Source organism: Haliotis cracherodii, unplaced genomic scaffold (genome assembly GCF_022045235.1).
Source record: "Haliotis cracherodii isolate W230 unplaced genomic scaffold, xgHalCrac1.p SCAF_18, whole genome shotgun sequence".
Lineage (NCBI taxonomy): Eukaryota > Metazoa > Mollusca > Gastropoda > Lepetellida > Haliotidae > Haliotis > Haliotis cracherodii.
This window is the reverse complement of record NW_027266273.1, coordinates 28,878,721-28,904,459: the sequence shown is the minus strand read 5'-3', so window position 1 is coordinate 28,904,459 and position 25,739 is coordinate 28,878,721. Positions and strand designations below refer to the sequence as shown.

Here is a 25,739-nt window from a genome sequence, read left to right as displayed (position 1 = left end):
ACAAAATTGAAACTTCTTTTCTGAAATTGTACACATTGAAGCAAGTCCTTTGATTTTTTTAGAATGCAAATAGTGTTAATTCCACTGTTCTCACATACTTTCTGTGAATATAAAGACAATCCTTTCTTGATTGTACTAAGGATTATTTGTTAGTGTTTGAGACGGGGATTTGGTGGTACATTGGGTTCAAGATGAACTGATATGTCTTCAGGGTTTAGAATTCAAAAGTTAGTACATGTAGTACGAATGCTTTGCTGAAGATGCCTGTTCTTGTATGAGGCACAATTGGATATGGCAAACAATTAATATAGTTATGCTTACATGGAAAGGTAGTGCCACTTTGGGCCTTGTCGGGGGGAACCACTGCAAACGCTTCACGGAGGGCAGCCACATTTTGGATGACTGGTGGTTTGGACAAAATTGGTTTATTTCAATTCTGTTTCCTCTTTTTCAGTGTGTTCATTCCACCAACGACAAAATCACACACTGACTTAGCCACTTTGACAGACATTCAGCAGGTCAGGTTTGGCCTATTCAGTGTTATATCCTTCGACAGCATCTGTAATGATTTCAAAGTTGTGATCCCACAGGAGGCTAATCAAGATATTTTGGTTCATATTTGAATAAATGACGTTTTATTACCAACAATGGAGGTGTTACCCGTGGTAATGTGACTAAAAGGTGTGTAGCAGTAAGATGAGGCTTTGACAATGTGGACAGAAAAAAATACTGCAATTGTTAGTAACAACATTTGGACATGGCAAATCGTAAAAAAGTTTAAATATCATTTATAAATAAGTAAAAGTCTCTCTCAAAATATCTATGTGGACGGAAAGGAAATATTGTATTTTGTTGCTTACATAAGGTTGTCATGGTAATTTGTTTAAAGAACAGGTTTAAATAACATGTTTGAATCAGTTAAATCATGACTCAAAACAAATTTCGGGTGGACTGTTTTCATACTTCCAGGTGCTAATACACCTCGTGTCTTCACTGATTTTGAGTAGGCCATTAGTCATATTTTAAACCACTATTCTGCCCTTTACGCCCAGTGGAATATGTTCCGTTGGGTACCCGAGACTGGCGTTGACGTTTTATGATTTAAGTCCCATAAAGGTTTTAGAAATTCAATAAAAATGTTCACACTACATTCTTTAAGCGATATTTAGATGTTGGTAATTAAGACCAAATAAGGCCATACTTGGTGAAACCTCTCGTTGTACTTTAAATGTATCTAGTAAAATACGATTTATGAAATATTGATGTAAGTTATAAAGGATGGATTAAATACATGTATGGGCAGGTGTCTGCAGGAAGGAATTCACGACAAAAATGTGGATATGCTTTCGTGTAGATTTCAACAGAGGTTTGAAAAGAAAAAACTTAATGCCCCTCTAACCACCCTTGGATCAACTGTTACATGCCACCCGACACCCCACACCCCTCACCAATTTGGGACCTACTGGTGCATGCCCTCCCCAACACCTTGGGACTAACTAGTACATGTCTCCCTCACCAGCTTGGGACCAACTAGTTCATATCCTCCTCAAAACATTGGGACATACTGCTACGTGTCTCACCCACCTCCTTGGAACCTACTGCTACATGCCTCACCCACCACATTCGGGACCTACTGGTACATGCCTCCCCCACCATATTCAGGGCCTAGTGGTACATGCCTCCCCCACCATATTCAGGGCCTAGTGGTATCTGCCTCCCCCACCATATTCGGGGCCTAGTGGTATCTGCCTCCCCCACCATATTCGGGGCCTAGTGGTATCTGTCCCACTCACCACCTTGGAACCTACTGCTACATGCCCCCTCACCACCTTGGAACCTATTGGTGCATGCCCTCCTCACCACCTTAGGACCAACTGGTGCATGTCTCCTTCACCACCTTTGGACCTACTGGTACACGTCTCTCTCATCATCTTTGTATCTACTGGTACATGCCTCACTCACCACCTTGGTATCTACTGGCACATGCCCGCCTTACCACCTTAGGACTAACTGGTACATACCTCTCTCATTATTTTGCGACCAACTTGTACATACCTTTCTCACCTCTCGGGACCAACTGGTACATACCTATCTCATCATCTTGGGACCAACTGGTACATACCTCTCTCATCATCTTGGGACCAACTGGTACATACCTCTCTCATCATCTTGGGACCAACTGGTACATACCTCTCTCATCATCTTGGGACCAACTGGTACATACCTCTCTCATCATCTTGGGACCAACTGGTACATACCTCTCTCATCATCTTGGGACCAACTGGTACATACCTCTCTCATCATCTTGGGACCAACTGGTACATACCTCTCTCATCATCTAGGGACCAACTGGTACATACCTCTCTCATCATCTTGGGACCAACTGGTACATACCTCTCTCATCATCTAGGGACCAACTGGTACATACCTCTCTCATCATCTTGGGACCAACTGGTACATACCTCTCTCATCATCTTGGGACCAACTGGTACATACCTCTCTCATCATCTTGGGACCAACTGGTACATACCTCTCTCGTCATCTAGGGACCAACTGGTACATACCTCTCTCATCATCTTGGGTCCAACTGGTACATACCTCTCTCATCATCTTGGGACCATCTGGTACATACCTCTCTCATCATCTTAGGACCAACTGGTACATGCCTATCTCATCGTCTTGGCGTGCAGATAAACTGGTTACATATACTGCCTTCAGATCGCACAGTCATATGCATGGTACGTTTTCACCGGGTATCCTCTATGTCTCGTTTACTCAAACATCTGGGGACAGCAATGCGTTCTCTCGAAGCTCTCTAACCAATACAACAAATCAGTGTTACATTTGAATAATTTAATCAACATCTGACATCACATGATCAAAACAGAAGTGAAAGTACAGGAAGGACACAACAAGCCACAGATCGACTTACGACCTTGAACCTAATACAGATAGATGTGTGGTCGTCCATGTTCTACTGAAACATAAACTGTCCATGTTGAATCATGATGTCATGTACTGGTGTGTATAGATGGAAGTGTCTCCCGTGAGAACTGAACTATAAATGTGTTTGCCAGTAGGCAGAGAACGGAATCCACTGCAATCAGCTGCTGGTGTTTTAAGTCTCAGTTTATTTGTTTGTATCCAAAAGCAAAAGTGTTGTTCAATAGAGAAGACTGTCTTTGTGATGAAGCGTATTTCGCAAAGCATATCAGTCGCAAATGAGGGCCGTCATTAGACGTTGTTAATCACACGATCGCCGTGTTCCGACATGTTTCACAGGGCGTATAAATCTTAGTTGAATGACGACCGTTAACCAATATTTGATCTCCGGTTTACATTCAGTGAATCTTGATGTGGTTGATTAATGGACATTTTGAACTGTTTTCAATGCTTATTGTTCAAGTTTTTTTTCCAGAATATTGACAACTTGCCCCTAAGTCGTTAATCTTCGTCAAGCTCGACTCTCTTTGCAATATATTACAACAAAACGCTACATACCTAATTGTAGTACATTCAACTTTGTAATAACGAATGTCAAATTGAGAACATTATCGGTGAGCAGTCCCAGAGAATCACAGAGTCTAGACGGGGTCTACTTACATGACCAGAAGGCTGACAGCACAGTTTCCAGAGTTGCTCACACACAGGCACAGACGGAGGTATAAAGTCATTCAGTATGTCAGTAATAGTCAAATATTGGTCTGTCATTGATGCATCGGTTTAATTTCAAAATATAGCAAACTCTCCCTATTGGCAGCTATCTACGATGTGTTTTCCGATTGAGATTACTATCTGGAGTTATCCTGTGAAGAGGAATGATTGTTGTAAAGGAATTACCAAACGGCATCATGTTCTTCATTTGGTGAGAATAGAGAAACTTTGTGTTACATTTAACATTAGCCACTGTAGTAATGAGAGTAACTTTGTGTTACAGTTAACTTTAGCCTTTGTTACAGTTAACCTAAAAAAACGTCGTTATGAGAGCAACTTTGTATTGCAGTTAACTTAACCAGCGCCGTAATGAGAGCAACTTTGTATTACAGTTAACTTAACCACCGTCGTTATGAGAGCAACTTCTTGTTACAGTTAACGTAACCATTGTCGTTATGAGAGAAACTTTGCATTACAGTTAAATTAAGTCACTGTAGTATTGAAAATAGTTTTGTGTTACAGTCAACTAAACCAGCGGCCGTAATGAGAGCAACTCTTTGTTAATGTTAACTAAACCAGCGCCTTATTTAGAGCAACTTTGTATTACAGTTAACTTAACCAGCGCCTTAATGAGAGCAACTTTGTATTACAGTTAACTTAACCAGCGCCTTAATGAGAGCAACTTTGTATTACAGTTAACTTAACCAGCGCCTTAATGAGAGCAACTTTGTATTACAGTTAACTTAACCAGCGCCGTAATGAGAGCAACTCTTTGTTACAGTTAACCTAACCAGCATCGTTATGAGAGCAACTTTGTGTTACAGTTAACTAAACCAGCATCGTTATGAAAGCAACGTTGTATTACAGTCAACTTAACCAGCGCCGTAAAGAGACTAAATTGTATTACAGTTAACTTAACCAGCGCCGTAATGAGAGCAACATTGTATTACAGTTAATCGAACCAGCATCGTTATGAGAGCAACGTTGTATTACAGTTAAATTTAGTCACCGTAGCAATGAGAGGAACTTTGTATTACAGTTAACGTAACCATCGTCGTAATGCGAGCAACCTCTTATTAAGTTAACGTAACCAGCATCGTTATGAGAGCAACTTTATGTTACAGTTAACTTAACCAGTGTCGTTATGAGAGTAACTTTGTGTTACAGTTAACTTAACCACAGTCGAAATGAGGGCAACTCTTTGTTAATGTTAACTTACCCAGTGTAGAAATGAGAGAGGAGAATGTTTTGTGTAATTAGTTTCTGTGTTTGCTTTGTGGCATTACGTGTGTGAAATGAGTTATAGATCACAGGGAATCCTGTCGCCAAACTACAAAAAAGACTAAAAGGAAACGTAATTTACAATGAATAAATCCGGTCGAGGTGTTCACAACGTTATACACGCTAATGGGCAAACACTGTTTAGGGGTCGTTTCAACATCTCTGGAAGGCAGAAATAAGTTTAGAAGAATATAATAATCAACATCGCTCTACATATATACACACATATCATAACTGTACACTGTGTTTCTCTATATACATATCATTGACATGACAAAAATATAAATTTCTGAAATGGATATTAATATACACAAAGAAGGTTCGTCTAAACCTAGTTGATGCAGTTCCAGAAGATGTTTACACAGTGGTCCATTAGCGTGTATACCGGCCCACCACTGTAACGCACCTGTACCGCAATAGGTCATAAAAATACTGTCATGTCCAGCAAAGACACATATGTGCATGGTAACGAGGGGAGTACGATACATGAATGTACACGGAAGTAGCTGACGCAGCACTTTGAAAAGAAGCACACTACCTCCCACATTGCGGATCACAAAGTGCCTTAAGCACTACATCGTTACTTCCTGGCTTCCGGTGAGGACACATATATTCACCCATATATACAAGTACAGCATCGCGTGGAGTATAAACTACCAGCATCTTCTGAGACCAATATGGCCAGCAATCACATGGTCACTTACGTGGAGGTCATCATCAGACATCAACATTGTCACATGTATTCTGACAGAAGGACCATGTGCACCAATCCAGCAAATGTGGGTTACTGTATTAATGCTAAGCCTTCATTCATAGTCCATAGCAGGTGCCTGTCCAATCCAACTGTCCAAGCATTGCGGAGAACACAAGATCCTTCCTGTCGCTAGAGTAGGAGTGTTTTTATCACAAGGCTTTAATCCATTTAAAATCCATTCTTCCTCCCGTTTTCTCATTCATTACAACTGTCCAACTAGTAGCTGATGGCCTTCCTGTCTAACGTCTTTCAGTTTTTAAACTACCTGCAGCAGGACGCGGAACACACGCAACTTGGCAATTAGTCCTGAACACAATCACTCATTATAATGGTTTCGAATCCAAATACTACACTTAATTCACACAATAGTCCTCGAAATGTTGCTTGTTCAATCAAGCACCATCTTCATGACTTACTGGAACCAGAGTTTTCATTGTTTTGCTGTACGTTGTTATTTTTGTTGTCGTTTTTAGCTTCAGACAGACGCCGGTACTGGGACTCGTCCATTTCTGTCTGAAGCTTCTTGGGGTTTTTTGTCCGGCAGCAGAGATGTGCGAAGCTCTGTCGGAACACTTTGTTAAATAAGCAGTAGATGACGAAGTTGACCGCGGCGTTCAGGGCCAAAAGCGTATCTGTGAACTCTCGTATTCCTTTGACGAGAGGTCCCGCTTCGTGGTAGCCAAAACCAAAAACAGTAGACATAATAGCGTCTGGCGTTATACACACCATGAACACCACTATAACCATAATCATCATCACCGTGACGCGATGACGCGAGGAGTTACGTTTGTTGGCACGGGTTTTCCGTAACGCGCCAATAATGCAAGCATTCAAGGCCACTAGCACGAGGAGGGGGATGATAGACCGGAGGAGGTTCTGGGCCCACGTGTAGGCCGACACAAATACTTGGTTGTGATAAAGTTCTGTAAGCTCGACTTCTAGCATGGATTCATTCAAGGACTGGTCGTAACACCACTTGGTCCGATAACGGAAGGCAGATGGAAGAGCGACGACCGTCATGATAATATAGACAACGACGCAGGTGACGACAGCGCGGTATCGGCTGCACAACGCCCTGGCTCGTGTTGGGTGACACACTAGGATGTACCTCTCCACAGCCACTGACACCGTCAGCCATGACGACACACAGACAGACATATTGAAAATGAAATGCGCGTAAGGATATAGATACCCAAACGCCCTGTTGCCCATGACGTCATCGGTCTTGAGGAATATATTCACCAACACGTATAATATATCATTTATCAGCTTGATAGCGTCAGATATTGCCAAAGCACTCAAGAAAGCATTAGTCGATGTCAACATGTTCCGCTTTGTCAGCACGATGACGGTGAGGATGTTTCCCAGGAGGCCGGGTATGCATACCGCCGGGTACAAGATAAGACCAGTGATCAGACGAGCGATTCGGAAGAATTCCTGATTTGTCGTATCCGGTTCCTCCTCCACTTGGCAGAACCCGGATGAATTGTCATTCGTTCCATTTCCGGGATCAGACGTAAAGTTGAGGACATGGCTCACATTCTGCCAGATCGCGTCTGTAAATTCCATTCCGCTGTCCGCCATAACCACACCCAAATGACTCTCCGGCACAGTAGGATTACCACATTTTCACAGGCCACTCAAGACAGACAATTAATCATTTCTGGGGTCTCTATCCCAATGGGTTATGCTTCAGGCCGAGTTCCCTAGCCGGCAAAACATATGTTTACACGTGTTCATGTGTGTTGATTGAAACCGTCGGGGCGGTGCACTGGGCATCCATCTGAGGCCGCATCACATCAAGTCCTGGTTCTGTGTCTGAAACACGGATGGCACAGCATTAACATAACCTTACGGGAATTTTACATCATTAGTGGGAAACATTCACCATCTGTTTCAGTTGACATCGCATCTCTCTATGAATAAAACATACTATCACACATATATCAACATAAATGGAACCGACGTTGGCTTGTAGGTATGCAAAACTTGGTGTTCTAGCACGACGGGCAGAACAGAAACTGAACACCAGATATTCACGAATGATGGAATGAGTCCACTTGTCTACCATATCGACCTATGAGTTGACCTGCAATTGTTACGCTAACAATGTGTTCTGTCCTCAGCGTGTCTCTACACAACAGGAATTGTGTCAAAAGGAAGAACCTAACCCATTTACAAAGAGCGGATCAGATGTAGGTCAGCAGGTCTGAGATATCGTACAGTATACAGGAATCAAATAAACAAAACCTAAGTGTTATTCGTACTCGTATCCCGACGTTCATACTGTTTGGCCCTCACTCTATGAAGTTTCATACTCCAGTGAACTCCCACAAGTGTATGTCAGTTCTCATGTTCATGTTACCTTCCCTTTTTGTAGTACCTTATAATGTGCAATATTGCTGACTGTCACTTGCAGTCTATATATACTCACAGCCAAAAGACAGGCGAACCATACAATCATATTGAGAAGTATGTACGCGTTGAGAAGAGATGTTTCAAATGCGTACCACTTAATGACAAAACTAACAATCAGTCAAGTGTAACCACAGTGTCTTTATTATTATCACGATATGCTGCACGTGACTTCCAAACTTTAAACACTAATACTGCAAATGGTGCATCTCCAGTAACGGATCTTTCACGTCAAATGTGATTCACACAACAAACAGGTATGTTCTTTTGTGTATGAACCAATTTAATATCTCTTGCATATGAGTAAGTGTTCATATATTAACCAACATGTTTGGTATTCGCGTTTCTTTTGTCGGTGAGTTAAATGCATGTATCCAGTTAATACACTGGGTGTGCATTTCGTCGTTTTCTTCACAAAGACTAGTTCCAGTGTATGCAAAAACAAGGCTTTTGTATAATATTCTTGCTGCGGAATTAACAGGGGTTTTACTGGGAATGTGGAAGTCGTCTGTCAGTGTCATTCACGAATACTCCTGAAAAAAAATATGAACGTCAAAATATCAGTTTCGCGGTCATGTATCCGGCCTCTCGTTTGAAAACTTTTCATACATTAAAAAATATAGAATGATAAATGTTGACAATAAATAATAAATATTAACACTAAATTATGAGAATTTTGTGTCCATACACTCAAACACTAGTGCAGTCAGAAGCCGTCGGCACAAGCTCAATCTCCTGCACAACAGGACAACTTCCTGCACAACACGACTCCCTGAACAACACGACAGCTTCATGGACGACAGGATGACCTCGTGAACACAAGAAGAATCTCCTGAACACAAGAAAATCTCCTAAACACATGAACAATCTCCTGAACACAAGAACAATTTCCTGAACACAGGAACAATCGCATAAACACAAGAACAATTTTCTGAACACAACAACAATTTCCTGAACACAGGAACAATCGCATAAACACAAGAACAATCTCCGGAACACAAGAACAATCTCCGGAACACAGGAACAACCGGACATGATGACCATCATGCCTAATTTATGCGGTTAGACAGGCTTCAAAGCGCAGATGGTTTGAGTGGATAACTTGATATGAAATAAAATGTCTGTTTGTGACATCAAAAATATTTGAGTTAGTAACATTCCATTAATATCATCGATACACTAACTAGTAAGTTGTTCATAATAAAATTTTGTCTCAAAAGTAATTAAGATGGTTGTTTCCCTTTGGGGGACACATTGCATCAGCTTCCTGGAGGGCCAGCTTGCGCGGGAGGAAGATGCCCAGAATTCAAGGTAGCGTTATTTGTACCAGAAACAGGACTGTTGGTTACAAGCGGTAGAATGTTGGTTACAAGCGGGAGGCTGTTGGTTACAAGCGGGAAACTGTTGGTTACAAGTGACACAGACTGTTGGTTACAAGTGGTAGAATGTTACTTACAAGCGGGAGACTGTTGGTTACAAGTGGTAGAATGTTACTTACAAGCGGGAGCCTGTTGGTTACAAGTGGTAGAATGTTGGTTACAAGTGGCACAGACTGTTGGTTACAAACGGTAGAATGTTAGTTTCAAGCGGGAGCCTGTTGGTTACAAGTGGTAGAATGTTGGTTACAAGTGGGAGACTGTTGGTTACAAGCGGTAGAATGTTACTTACAAGCGGGAGACTGTTGGTTACAAGCGGTAGAATGTAGGTTTCAAGTGGGAGCCTGTTGGTTACAAGTGGTAGAATGTTACTTACAAGCGGGAGCCTGTTGGTTACAAGTGGTAGAATGTTACTTACAAGCGGGAGACTGTTGGTTACAAGTGGTAGAATGTTGGTTTCAAACGGGAGCCTGTTGGTTACAAGTGGTAGAATGTTGGTTACAAGCGGGAGCCTGTTGGTTACAAGTGGTAGAATGTTGGTTACAAGCGGGAGACTGTTGGTTACAAGTGGTAGAATGTTACTTACAAGCGGGAGGCTGTTGGTTACAAGTGGTAGAATGTTGGTTACAAGTGGCACAGACTGTTGGTTACAAACGGTAGAATGTTAGTTTCAAGCGGGAGCCTGTTGGTTACAAGTGGTAGAATGTTGGTTACAAGCGGGAGACTGTTGGTTACAAGCGGTAGAATGTTACTTACAAGCGGGAGACCGTTGGTTACAAGCGGTAGAATGTAGGTTTCAAGTGGGAGCCTGTTGGTTACAAGTGGTAGAATGTTACTTACAAGCGGGAGCCTGTTGGTTACAAGTGGTAGAATGTTACTTACAAGCGGGAGACTGTTGGTTACAAGTGGTAGAATGTAGGTTTCAAGCGGGAGACTGTTGGTTACAAGTGGTAGAATGTTACTTACAAGCGGGAGCCTGTTGGTTACAAGTGGTAGAATGTTGGTTACAAGCGGGAGACTGTTGGTTACAAGCGGTAGAATGTTACTTACAAGCGGGAGACTGTTGGTTACAAGTGGTAGAATGTTGGTTACAAGCGGGAGACTGTTGGTTACAAGTGGTAGAATGTTGGTTTCAAGCGGGAGCCTGTTGGTTACAAGTGGTAGAATGTTACTTACAAGCGGGAGACTGTTGGTTACAAGTGGTAGAATGTAGGTTTCAAGCGGGAGCCTGTTGGTTACAAGTGGTAGAATGTTGGTTGCAAGCGGGAGACTGTTGGTTACAAGCGGGATCCTGTTGGTTACAAGCGGTAGACTGTTGGTTACAAGCGGTAGACTGTTGGTTAAAAGCGGGAGACTGTTGGTTAAAAGCGAGAGACTGTTGGTTACCATCGGCAGAATGTCAGTAACAAGCGGTAGACTGTTGGTTACAAGCAGTAGAATGTTGGTTAAAAGCGGGAGACTGTTGGTTATCATCGGCAGAATGTCAGTTACAAGCGGTAGACTGTTGGTTACAAGTACTATTATAAAGGTTACATGCGGAAGACTTTTGGTTACTACGGTAGAATGTTAGTAGCAAGCGGGACAGTGTTGATTACAAGTGGTAGAATGTTGGTTACAAGCGGTAGACTGTAGGTTACAAGCGGTAGAATGTAGGTTACAAGCGGTAGGCTGTTGGTTACAAGCGGTAGAATATAGGTTACAAGCGGTAGGCTGTTGGTTACAAGCGGTAGAATATAGGTTACAAGCGGTAGACCGTTGGTTACAAGCGGGAGACTGTTGGTTACAAGCGGTACAATGTTGAATACAAGAGGGAGACTGTTGGCGACAACGGTAGAATATTGGTTACAAGAGGTAGGACGTTAGTTACAAGCGGGAGACTGTTGGCTACAAATGGTAGAATGTTAATAACAAGAGGTAGAATGTTGGTTACAAGCGGTAAAATGTAGGTTACAAGCGGTAGAATGTTGGTTGCAACGGTACAATGTTGGTTAAAAGCGGTAGACTGTTGGTTGCAACTGTACAATGTTGTCTACAAGAGGGAGACTGTTGGTTACGACGGTAGAATGCTGGTTAAAACGGTAGAATGTTGGTTGCAACGGTAGAATGTTGGATACAAGAGGGAGACTGTTGGCTACAACGGTAGAATATTGGGAACAAGAGGTACAATGTTGGTTACAACGGTAGAATGTGGGTTACAACGGTTGAATGTTGGTTGCAATGGTACAATGTTGGTTACAAGAGGGAGACTGTTGGTTACAAGCGGTAGAATGTAGGTTACAAGCGGTAGGCTGTTGGTTACAAGCGGTAGAATGTAGGTTACAAGCGGTAGGCTGTTGGTTGCAACGGTAGAATGTAGGTGACAAGCGGTAGCCTGTTGGTTACAAGCGGTAGAATGTAGGTTACAAGCGGGAGACTGTTGGTTACAAGCGGTACAATGTTGAATACAAGAGGGAGACTGTTGGTTGCAACAGTACAATGTTGGTTACAAGTGGTACAATGCTGGTTACAACGGTAGAATGTTGGTTGCAACGGTACAATGTTGGTTACCTGCGGTACAATGTTTGTAACAACGGTAGAATGTTGGTTACAAGCGCAAACTGTTGGGTACAACGGTTGAATATTGGTTAAAAGCGGTAGAATGTTTGTTACATGCGGTAGAATGTTTGTTGCAATGGTACAATGTTGGTTACATGCGGTAGAATGTTGGTTACAAGCGGCAGAATGTTGGTTACAATGGTAGAATGTTGGTTACATGCGGTAGAATGTTGGCTACAAGATGGAGACTGTTTTGTTCCAAGCGGTAGAATTTTGGTTACAAGCGGTAGAATGCCGGTAACATGCGGTAGAATGTAGGTTACATGCGGTAGAATGTAGGTTACAAGCGGTAGAATGTTGGCTACAAGAGGGAGACAGTTGGCTACAAGTGGTTGACTGTTGGTTACAAGTGGTAGACTGTTGGTTACAAGTGGTAGACTGTTGGTTACAAGTGGTACATTGTTTTTTACAAATGGTACATGCTTGGTTTCAAGTGGTAGATTGTTGGTTCAGCTATGAGTATTGGTTACACGTGGTAGAGTGTTGGTTACAAGCTGTAGGCGGCAAGGTATTTAGTAAACATTGTTAACCGTTACGACAGCAGGAAGGACGAAAGATTATATGATATTATCGTGATGCAATAAAGAAGTCGACAGAAGTAGCGGATGGACTTTTTATTGCAACATTCAAGCTTACAACTTTTCCAAAGTCAAGATTCCCTTTCATGTCAAGCAATATTCCAGCAGTTCCAGCCTTTGGTGCCTACATTTTCACAAGTCTTAAGATACAATCGGGCATGCTCTTTCTACCAAGATTTCAAAGAGCGTCATGATACTCAAAAGTTGTTTGATCAAGGTTACAACATTCAAGGTCCCAGTAAAGTCTTCAAGAAATGCTGTGGTAGACATGTGGAGGAGATGTCTAAGTTTGACGCATCAGTGACGAGAAGAATGACCGATGCAATTTATTTTGACCCTATATGTTCCGGTGTCTGTTTTAGGAGAGATGACTTGCCCTTGCATGTGTTTGTGACGGATGCAACCAGTGGGGCAGGATTCGCTCACCTTTTCGCGAACACCTGGTCCCATCACTACCTCATAGTGATTCATAAACACATGCTTATGACATAGTGGGAATCGTAAACCGACTCTGCTTTTAGCAGAGATTTCTATTTAATGTGGAAAGGGGTTTGTCGCTTTTCTTTGCAGTAATTCTGTGTTTATCACGGCAATCTGTTGATACCATCATAGTTCTCAACAAAAACGATTGAATGAGGACATTGTCGACGAAGAGATACATTGAATTCTGAAATCCATGGTTAGGATAGCTAGCACTGAATTTGCAGGACATGTGAAGGGTGAATTTTATCTGTTGTTGAGTGAGTGAGTGAGTGAGTGAGTGAGTGAGTTGGGTTTAACGGGAGGAAAGCCCAAAGTGATGCAGGTCTCAGACGTTTACCACTTCAGTGAAACCCACGAGCACGGGTATGGTGCTGACAAACCTAGATACATAATCGGGGTGAACAAGGATTCGAACCCAGAACCATAGGTTTCTGGCGTGCCCAAGGGACGCAACTCTGCACAGCGAATCGCAATACACAACGCCAACCGAAACATGTCAGTGAAATATGTGCTCCCCTCCCCTCGCTCCCCCTCCGCAATGTCCTACAGTGTGGGGCCGGGACGCAACTAGCGTAATATCAAAGCGTGTGTGTGAGTAATCGCCGAGCTGCCATCATGGCAGTGCAATTAAAAAAAACATATTGCATTGTTGTTTTTTTATCTGTGTTCATCAAATAATGCGAACCTGCGATGTGTCACATGGGGGACCACATGATGCATCAAGGCACAAGACGGAGGTTCTTACTGTTACATATACAAGACGGGGAAACGGTTCACTGGACCAGAAGCAGAAGGACTTGCTTCTCAAAATAAATAAATAAGGGCGCGTCGACATATATTAAAAATAACAGATTAAGAATGGCATTCCACCTGGGTCCCGGGCATGAGGCATGCGAGTATGGTAATATTGTTACAAGTTAAAGGTGAGGTGTGTGTGGCTGCTTGTTCCAGTCCGCACTAATGCCGATTTTTTAGTGCTAGCAAACTGAGGTACAATGCCACAGTTTAACATGGATACCCCGTGTACCCCATCGATACTGACTCCGAGCCGACCAGTCCTAGTGTTTGACCCGTAATTCCGAGCGCCGAGTACCATCTTTTAACGTCTTTTTATCGTTTATTTAATAGAACACAGTTAACATTTATATAAAACGTGCAACATAGTTATGCCTGTAAAAAGATATCAAAAAAGGAATTACATTTATATAATTTATTTATCGTGTCATGATGGTAATTCAACCGAGCCTACAGTTAATGATTTATTACGTAAAACCCGTCAGCAATAGATTCACCAGAAATAAACTCAAATATTTACATAGCTGTCTATATGTCGATAAAACTAACTTAGTAAATGCAACATACTATGTTTACATAACGGTGTAAAGTCACATCAGGTTAAAGTGACGATCGAATGCAGCGTTAGAAGCAGGAACACGTACATGTATGTGGAACTAATTAACTCAAATGAAATGTTCACCTAAGTTGATGCGCAGCGATTTCCCCATCCTACAAGGCTGGCTGTATATGGTAAGGTGTTGAATCACAGCAGAGCGATCTCCCAGCCTACTCCTGACCCTGCTGGCGCGTGCAAATCACTGCACAGCTGTCCTAAAAGGTGAGCAGTAATCACTGACGAAGAGTTTAGTATACTTTTTTGTTCACCCCAAATCAATAGCACAAGTGAAACACGTTTTGGTGAACCAAAAGAATTCAATGAACGTTATTCAACAAGCGGCGAAATATCGTTCAAATCTACAAGAGCAGTTTTATTCAAAGCTTGTTGAAATGTTTGTACAAATCGCTCACAGACTCGGTGATGCATTTCCCGAGCGGATGCAAACAATCACAATGCATAGTTTTTTTCAAAGTCTCAGGGTTGATTTAATCTTTTCATTGTTGACGATCATTTACAACACAACGTATTGATTTGTTAGTCAGTAGTGATGATTCAAGACAATGGTAGCCTAGTATAGTAATAACTGTCAAACTTAAGTAGCAAGTGAATCCATGTACATTAGCTAGACAAGGAAGAGTTTATAATCATCCTCACCAGGTAAGTCCAGTAAATCCATGGATATTCCCTTTTCTCTGTCTACTGGCGGATGATCCACTATAAAAGGACTTAATCCAAACTAATCCGCTAGTTAGTAGCGCTCCAGTCTCATCCAAGGCATGTTATGCTATGGCTATTGATCACAGACCTCTACCCAGCCAGTATCGGAGGCGGACTGCATTGATCTACCACGCATGCGCAAGCACAAGGTGTGATGTGAGCATTGTCGTTTGGTTCTTGATCTGCGCCAGGCAGCAGTGACAGACAGTGACAGACAGCGCCACCTGACGAAGGCCTGCAGACACAGAGTGACTGTCATTTCCAGATCAGCTAACTACTGTCGGCCATTAAACTGTTGAGACTGCTCGCAAGAATCCTTGACACTCCCGTATTTCTAATTGTGGCGGTAGACGCGTGACTTCTATATTTATTCGTCGAGTTTCTCAACGCAGTCTTTCTTTACATGGTTGTAGAAAGGCGTCAAGTAGAGATTGGCGTGGTTTCGGAAAAGTGTGAGAATCTTTAGTTGTGTCCACCCACTCTGATGGACTTTAGGGTGCAGGTGATGCGTCACCCATGGTGGCGGGAAGCGGCAACAAGTGATTGGGCACTCCCCTCAGGTCTTCACGCCAGGAGACGGGGAATGATGGGGAGGGATTTACTAAACAGGTCAGAGTCGGATTCAAAAACACTTCGTACTTCAAGTTTACAGGCGACGTGAAAAGACTTAGGTACCTGCCGAGAAACTACACCTGAAACAGGGTCGGCAGGGTCGTTTTCACTCCGCATTGCAAAACCCTATCACCCGTATCAACTGCTTTCTCATCTTGGCACATGCGTCCTGCTGAGAGCTAGAGTTCTGTCTGGAGGACACGACGTTTGCGCTTTAACCCCTACACAGCTTTAACTATACACTTGTGACTTTTGTCGTTCTTTATGGAAGACACACTACGATGTCGATGGTAACCTTAAACTGTCTTACGTCATCAAGGGGCGGTCGGGTAGCCTAGTGGTTAAAGCGTTAGCTCGTCACGCCGAAGACCCGGGTTCGATTCCCGATATGGGTACAATGTGTGAAGCCCATTTCTAGTGTCCCCCGCCGTGATATTGCTGGAATATTGCTAAAAGCGGCGTAAAACCATACTCACTCACTCACTCACTTACGTCATCAACGTTCACCCCACGTGTTGCATGCAGTCACATTCTGGCTTGAAGTCCACCCTCAGTGATACAAGGATTCATCAACTACTGATGAAGGTCGCAATACCCTGAACAGTCGTGCAGTTGTTGACTTCTTGACCCACATTGGCGCCAAAAGTGTATCAACCATGGTTACACCTTGTCAGAAGTCCTACATCTTGGTGTCCCTGGTGGCGGTCGGGTGGTTAAAGCCTTAGCTCGTCACACCGAAGACCCGGGTTAGATTCCCGACATGGGTACAATGTGTGAAGCCCATTTTCCGGTGTCCCCTGTCGTGATATTGCTGGAATATTGCTAAAAGCGGCGTAAAACCATACTCACTCACTTGGTGTCCCTGAGTGATAATGCTGGAAACTAGACAGACTCACAGACTGTTATCCACACTCCCGGTGTAGCCACAGTATGCCTATGTACTTTCACTTGGAGCGTGTCATGTTTGCTGCGCAGAATCACTATTGATGCTTTCACTGAAGGATTGTGTCATTGATCACTGCTGCTGCCGGAACAATGTCGTGGCACTACCCGGCTCGAACGACTTCTGAATAAGACATTAGATCACTCGTAAAACGTAAAATGTGTGTGAAAAACAGCAATCGTTAGCAAAAGGCTACACGTTACACAACACGTTTCAGAATAATAACCTCTTCTGATGTAACTTATTCATGCTGTCGAAGGAGCAGGGACATGGACAATGCATTCGACTCTTGATTGCAAGATTACAGCACCCAAGGCCTTAGTTAAGCTTTCAACATGTTGTACTACAGGCAGGGTGAGGAGTTGTCCAAATTTAACGCATCAGTGACCAAAATTATGTCAGACACAATTCCTTGTTCTTACTTGTACCAAATGTTTCCGAGTTTTTTCACGTGAACATTTGACTTGGATTTGCATGTGTTTGTGCCGGTTGACGGTAGGGCAGGGTACGCTCACCTTTTCGTAAACACCTGGTGGCATCACTATTTCATGGTTATTCATTAACACCTGCTCTGTCGGAATCGTCAACGGATTCAGCTTTTAGTAACGATTTCTTATGAATATAGAAAAGGTTTTGTCGCTTTTATTCGTTTTGTCTGTTTAATTGATGGGCAATTCTTTTGAATCTCCTCGAGTGGCATCTCTTTGGTTTTCTTGACATGAAACCATTGATTTCCTCGTAACACGAAGCGCATCTGTTATGGCGGCTGACGTTTCTCCTTGTAAGTACCGAGCACAGCCTTCTCACTAGGACATCGGTTTTAGAATTGTCTTTGTAGTGTTTCGTCTTCGTGTACACAAGCTTGCACTCGTGACACAATGCCGACATCTCATAACCATGATTAATTATAAGTGTAGCCATACAATCATTCATTGATACCGTAGTAATACCATCATTAATTATTGTCGTAACAATAATATCATTAATCAATACTGTAGCGATAACGTCATCAATTAAACCGCAGCTAAAGCATCATTAAATGATACCGCAACAATAACAGGGATGACCAAATGTTGCAACTGCGCCTGTGACAGGCAAGAAGAGAAGTTGTCAACATGCTGTTTAGTCAATCGGTCGTGCTCAACTGAATTTTCTTTTACTGAAAGATCTTGAGCAGGGCACCACAGCCAGTTACAGTCTGTTTAAGTACGTCATGAACATCACAGCAGCGCACTAGACAGCTCCATTGTGGCTAAGTACATCATGAACAGAGCAGCACACCACAGACAGCTTCATTGTGGCTAAATACGTCATGAACACAGCAGCGCACTAGACAGCTCAGTGTGGTTAAGTACGTCATGAACAGAGCAGCACACTACAGACAGCTTCATTGTGGCTTAGTACGTCATGAACACAGCAGCACACTGGACAGCTACATTGTGGCTAAGTACGTCATGAACAGAGCAGCACACTACAGACAGCTACATTGTGGCTAAGTACGTCATGAACACAGCAGCGCACTAGACAGCTACATTTTGGCTAAGTACGTCATGAACAGAGCAGCACACTACAGACAGCTTCATTGTGGCTAAGTACATCATGAACACAGCAGCGCACTACAGACAGCTTCATTGTGGCTAAGTACGTCATGAACACAGCAGCGCACTAGACAGCTTCAGTGTGGCTAAGTATGTCATGAACAGAGCAGCACACTACAGACAGCTTCATTGTGGCTAAGTACGTCATGAACACAGCAGCGCACTACATACAGCTTCATTGTGGCTAAGTACGTCATGAACACAGCAGCGCACTAGACAGCTTCAGTGTGGCTAAGTACGTCATGAACAGAGCAGCACACTACAGACAGCTTCATTGTGGCTAAGTACGTCATGAACACAGCAGCGCACTAGACAGCTACATTGTGGTTAAGTACGTCATGAACAGAGCAGCACACTACAGACAGCTTCATTGTGGCTTAGTACGTCATGAACACAGCAGCGCACTAGACAGCTACATTTTGGCTAAGTATGTCATGGACAGAGCAACACACTATAGACAGCTTCATTGTGGCTAAGTACGTCATGAACATAGCAGCGCACTACAGACAGCTTCATTGTGGCTAAGTACGTCATGAACACAGGAGCACACTACAGATAGCTACATTGTTGCTAAGTACGTCATGAACATAGCAGCGCACTACAGACAGCTACATTGCTGCTAAGTACGTCATGAATACAGCAGCGCACTAGACAGCTACATTGTGGCTAAGTACGTCATGAACACAACAGCGCACTACAGATAGCTACATTGTTGCTAAGTACGTCGTGAACATAGCAGCGCACTACAGACAGCTACATTGTTGCTAAGTACGTCATGAATACAGCAGCACACTAGACAGCTACATTGTGGCTTAGTACGTCATGAACACAACAGCGCACTACAGACAGCTACATTGTTGCTAAGTACGTCATGAATACAGCAGCACACTAGACAGCTACATTGTTGCTAAGTACGTCATGAACACAATATCTGTATACCTCACATTATCATAGCAACTTTATATCTGTACATCACAAATCATCCTGTCAACTATATACCTGTATACCTGACATCATCCTGGCAAATAAACATCTGTATACCTCACATTATCATGGCAAGTATATATCTGTATACCTCACATTACCTTGGCAAATAACTATCTGTATACCTCACATTATCCTGGCAAATGTACATCTGCATACCTCACATTAGCCTGGCAAGTATATATCTGTATACCTCACATTATCCAGGCATACCTCACATTATCCTAACAAATATATAACTGTATACCTCACATTATCCTGGCAAGTATATATCTGTATACCTCACATTATCCAGGCAAGTATATATTTGTATACCTCGCATTATCCAGGCATATCTCACATTATCCTAACAAATATATATATGTATACCTCACATTATCCAGGCATACCTCACATTATCCTAACAAATATATATCTGTATACCTCACAATATCCTGGCAAGTATATATCTGAATACCACATATTATCATGGAGAGTATATATTTGTATACCTCACATAATCCAGGCACGTATCAGCTGTATACCTCACATTATCCAGGCAAATGTATATATGTATACCTCACATTATCCTGGCAAGTATATATCTGTATACCTCACATTACCCTGGCAAATATATATCTGTATACCTCACATTATCCTGGCAAAAGTATACCTGTATACCTCACATTATTCTGGCAAGTATATATCTGTATACCTCAAATTATCCAGGCATACCTCACATTATCCTAACAAATATATATATGTATACCTCACATTATCCAGGCGTACCTCACATTATCCTAACAAATATATATATGTATACCTCACATTATCCTGGCAAGTATATATCTGAATACCTCACATTATCCTGGCAAGTATATATTTGTATACCTCACATAATCCAGGCACGTATACATCTGTATACCTCACATTATCCAGGCAAGTATATATTTGTATACCTCACATTATTCAGGTATACCTCACATTATCCAGGCAAATGTATATATGTATACCTCACATTATCCAGGCAAGTATAAATCTGTATACCTCACATTATTCAGGTATACCTCACATTATCCAGGCAAATGTATATATGTATACCTCACATTATCCAGGCAAGTATATATCTGTACACCTCACATTATCCAGGTAAATATACATCTGTATACTTCACATTATCGTGACAAATATATATCTCTATACCTCACATCATCCTGGCAAATATACACCTGTATACCTCACATTATCCTGGCAAATATACATCTGTATACCTGACATTATTCTGGCAAATATACATCTGTATACCTCACAGTATCCAGTCAAATATACATCTGCATTCCAAGGAATGATGCAGTATTTATCCTAAATAGTTTCTTGTTGAAGCCTCCTTATCAGGCATGATAGACTTTGTATTGAGTCATGGAATGGAAGTATCAGGCTGTTTTCACGCGTCTCACAATGTTTTGTCATGTAACGTTTTTTACAATCTCTAATGAGTGTGATAGATATCACAAACCATCAGCTGGTACAAACAGGACAACGACCTACACGATACAATGAGTAACAACGAACAATACAAACCTAACGAGAAATGCATAAAACCACATGCACCCGAATGACCCCACCACAACGAATTTATATTATCCATATGTGTTCAAATGATATTGTAAAATAATTACAACAAATTCAAAATTGATAGCAAACAGCTGTTCGATTGAGCTGAGGTAAACTTGTGATATGTCACGTGACTGGGTTAGTCCCACGTTGACGGTTCAAACCCATTGTGCCTACATCCCAATTTGCCTACAGAAAATAATGTAGGCACATTGGGAACTCAGTTTCATCCCTATTCATGTAAATGGACTGAACCACTATTGACTGTTTTAATATCTGTTGCCCAGTAAAGTCAGACTTGTACTGTTGCAGCTTCATGTATAAAATGTTAGTAACTTAAAAAACATAGTTGAGGAATTAACTACTTATCACTGTTCAAACAAGTCAGTTCTTCAGCTGAGCAAAGATGTCCATGGAGGTTACCGTTACCGTCTCCACGTGGGACGTCAGGCTGCAATACACTGGAGGCACGTGCATTCAAGGCCTAAAGGTCGATGCACCAGTCTTGGCGATTTCATCAGATCAGCGTTAGAACACAACCATCCACGAGTGGAGTCAGAAGAGCAGCTACGTCTCCTCAGCAGCCCGAGACAACGTGTACCAGTGGATGTAACACCCATCCAGCAGCCCGAGACAACATGTGCCAGTTGATGTAACACCCATCCAGCAGCCCGAGACAACATGTGCCAGTTGATGTAACACCCATCCAGCAGCCCGAGACAACATGTGCCAGTTGATGTAACACCCATCCAGCAGCCTGAGACGACGTGTGCCAGTTGATGTAACAGCCATCCAGCAGCCTGAGACATCGTGTGCCAGTGGATGTAACACCCATCCAGCAGCCTGAGACAACGTGTGCCAGTTGATGTAACACCCATCCAGCAGCCCGAGACAACATGTGCCAGTTGATGTAACACCCATCCAGCAGCCCGAGACAACATGTGCCAGTTGATGTAACACCCATCCAGCAGCCCGAGACGACGTGTGCCAGTGGATGTAACAGCCATCCAGCAGCCTGAGACATCGTGTGCCAGTGGATGTAACAGCCATCCAGCAGCCTGAGACAACGTGTGCCAGTTGATGTAACAGCCATCCAGCAGCCTGAGACATCGTGTGCCAGTGGATGTAACACCCATCCAGCAGCCTGAGACAACGTGTGCCAGTTGATGTAACACCCATCCAGCAGCCCCAGACAACGTGTGCCAGTGGATGTAACACCCATCCAGCAGCCTGAGACAACATGTGCCAGTTGATGTAACACCCATCCAGCAGCCCGAGACAACGTGTGCCAGTGGATGTAACAGCCATCCAGCAGCCTGAGACATCGTGTGCCAGTGGATGTAACACCCATCCAGCAGCCTGAGTCAACATGTGCCAGTTGATGTAACACCCATCCAGCAGCCTGAGTCAACATGTGCCAGTTGATGTAACACCCATCCAGCAGCCTGAAACAACGTGTACCTGTGGATGTAACACCCATCCAGCAGCCTGAGTCAACGTGTGTCAGTGGATGTAACACCCATCCAGCAGCCCGAGACAACATGTGCCAGTTGATGTAACACCCATCCAGCAGCCCGAGACAACGTATGCCAGTGGATGTAACACCCATCCATCCAGCAGCCTGAGACAACGTGTGCCAGTGGATGTAACACCCATCCAGCAGCCTGAGACAACGTGTACCTGTGGATGTAACACCCATCCAGCAGCCTGAGACAACGTGTGCCAGTGGATGTAACACACATCCAGCAGCCCGAGACATCGTATACCAGTGGATGTAACACCCATCCAGCAGCCTGAGACAACGTGTACCTGTGGATGTAACACACATCCAGCAGCCCGAGACATCGTATACCAGTGGATGTAACACCCATCCAGCAGCCTGAGACAACGTGTACCTGTGGACGTAACACCCATCCAGCAGCCCGAGACAACGTGTGACAGTGGATGTTACACCCATCCAGCAGCCCGAGACAACGTGTGCCAGTGGATGTAACACCCATCCAGCAGCCCAGACATCGTGTGCCAGTTGATGTAACCCCCATCCAGCAGCTGTATGAAGATGTGCTATCATCAGTGCATGACCCAGACACCAGTGGACCCTTTGCAAGGGTAACCCGATGTACTCTGGGAAGTAGGCCCACTGTAGTATATTCTGGTGAAAGGGGTCCTGGTGAAACTCATGATAGCCGGTTATCAATTACTGTCGCCGATAAGCTGAGTAAACACATTTTATACTGATTATAGATTAATTTAGTTTTAGTGACCACCTACAACAACTGACACAATCATCCGGTTCCACACCTAACCTCTTCAAGATTCTAGACATTATAAAGACAGAACAGTCTTTCGCTGAAGTTACCGTTTTTCAGCTCAAATCAGGTGGTACACGCCATGTGAAGAAAAATAAATACTGACAACTTGAAACTCGCTTTCGACCGTTACAAAAGAACATGGCCACGTATTGTCTTCAGATAACACCCGTTTTTGTGCAGGTGAATCGACCAAAGTCATGTGCACAGCACTATTGTGGCAAAAGTGGTTTTTCACGTGCAACTGGTCACGTGGCCATAATACCGTACGTGTTTTCAGCCATACTTGTCAGCAGTCATTAACAAAAAAAGAAAAACACAAGAAAGCAAAAGTCTTGACGGCCATTTGTCATGCCACGCCTTTCAAATGTGCAACGTGAACGTGCCATCGGCATTTTGCAGAAGCTGAAGTCGCAAGGACGATGAGTTGTAGTCGACGGACTGTTTATGATTTACACACGCGTCTACAGCAAACGGGTACCACCGCTGATCGCCCTCGGCCAGGTCGACCACGTGTGACGTCACATGCAGAGGATCGTCAGATTGTCTTATGTCACCTCCGTAACCGATTTTTGACGGCTGCATCAACCAGAAATGAACTGTTTAGGGGTAGACTGAGTGCGCAAACTGTTCGAAACCGTCTGAGAACTGCTCACCTTCAAGCACGACGGCCATACTGCGGGCCGATTCTGACTCAATTACACAGACAACGTCAATTGTGGGCACAGCGACACTTACGATGGACTCAGAGGAATTGGAATCATGTCGTCTTCAGTGATGAGTCCCGATTCAATCTTCGATTTGCTGATGGACGTTACGCCCAGTGTTGTGTACAGGAAGTTGACAGATTTTGAGGCGGTAGTGACATGGTGTGGGGTGCTTTCTGTGGCAATGCATGTTCCAGGCTTCTTGTCATCCGTGGCAACCTCAACGCTGCTGCTTACCGCGACCAGGTACTGGCACCAGAACTTCTGCCTTTTATGGCAGCACATGGACCCGGTTTGATCTTCCAACACGACAATGCCAGACCCCACACAGCAATTTTTCCTTCAGAATGCGGGAGTCAACGTCATGGACTGTCCGTCAAGGTCTCCCGACCTCAATTCCATCGAACACGTCTGGGATGCTCTTTGCAGAACTCTCCAGAACTCTCCAGAACCAACCACAGAATTTTTAGATCATTTTGCAACGATGGCGTCGTCTTCCCAATCATGTATTCACAAGCACCACAAGGTCCATGCGGAGGCGTTGTGTGGAAGTTGTCAACGCACATGGTGGCCATACACGCTACTGAACCTTTGTGCTATCATATTCTCGTGCTTGGGACTTATGATTTAAACTGTTGATGTTATCACGTAATACCTTAGGTGCTTGGAACAAATTATGGTTACCACCGTTAATTAAAATCCTTCTTTGGACATTAATGATTAAAAATTACCTTCTCTCATACATTTGTCCGTGGTATATCATATATGGGATTACTTTTAAAAATGTGAAGTTTTTAATTTGACTCAGTATATCTATAAATATTCCCTATAGACTATAGTCGGTACATCAAAGAAGCACATTCTAATCACAACACGCGGATTACCTGTCGGCTTATAAGAGAAACCGACCACGTGGGACGCCCCTAAGTTACTTTCATTGTCTCGGAAAAAGCGTAGGGCTTTTTGCTTCGAAGCGGGGTATGAGGGATGAACTAATCAGATCTCATCATTTAGACATGGAGGTATGTGTTAGATACAGATGGTCAATGTGTGACTATATCGTTACTCTTCCCTCAGGTTTGTTTCTAGTCTCTCATGGCCTGTTCCTAGTTCACGTGTTTCTATACCCAACGTCTTTCATTACTAGTTCTTTGTACATAATGTTTCCGTGCCCAAAGTCTCTTATTGCCTGTTCATTGCCCTTGACAAACTGTGGTATTTACTGAGGCCCGTCTCTGTCAACCAATATGAGATGAGTTTCCAAGTGAAGATGTTGTAGCAGTCAGCACGATGTTGTAGCAGTGAGGGGATGTTGTAGTAGTGAGCACGATGTTGTAACATTTAGCACAATGTTGTAGCAGTGAGCACGATGTTGTAGCAGTGAGGGGGATGTTGTAGTAGTGAGCACGATGTTGTAACATTTAGCACAATGTTGTAGCAGTGAGCACGATGTTGTAGCAGTGAGCATGATGTTGTTGCCGTGAGGACGATGTTTTAGCAGTGAAGACGATGTTGTAGTAGTGAGCACGATGTTGTAACACTTAGCACAATGTTGTAGCAGTGAGCACGATGTTGTAGCAGTGAGCATGATGTTGTTGCCGTGAGGACGATGTTTTAGCAGTGAAGACGATGTTGTAGCAGTGAGCATGATGTTGCTGCCGTGAGGACGATGTTTTAGCAGTGTACATGACGTTGTAGCAGTGATCACGATGTTGTAGTAGTTATGACGATTTAGTAGCTGTGA

At 43.3% G+C, this 25,739-nt stretch overlaps 1 protein-coding gene across 2 annotated transcripts in view; it reads right to left on the bottom strand.

Annotated features, from left to right (window-relative positions):
* Positions 1–4,335: 4,335 nt before the first annotated feature.
* LOC139465496 (nociceptin receptor-like) overlaps positions 4,336–25,739 on the bottom strand; it is a 50,837-nt gene continuing 29,433 nt past the window's right edge. The window contains exons 1-2 of one of the 2 annotated variants that reach the window (XM_071247220.1): positions 15,187–15,258; positions 4,336–7,507 (exon numbers count right to left, since the gene is read on the bottom strand). In XM_071247220.1, coding sequence (XP_071103321.1) covers positions 6,095–7,273 — 1,179 coding nt within the window. In that variant the 5' untranslated portion in view covers positions 7,274–7,507; positions 15,187–15,258 and the 3' untranslated portion in view covers positions 4,336–6,094. Of the gene's footprint in view, positions 7,508–15,186; positions 15,259–25,739 lie in introns of those variants that run through there. The other variant, XM_071247219.1, reaches the window with a different exon arrangement.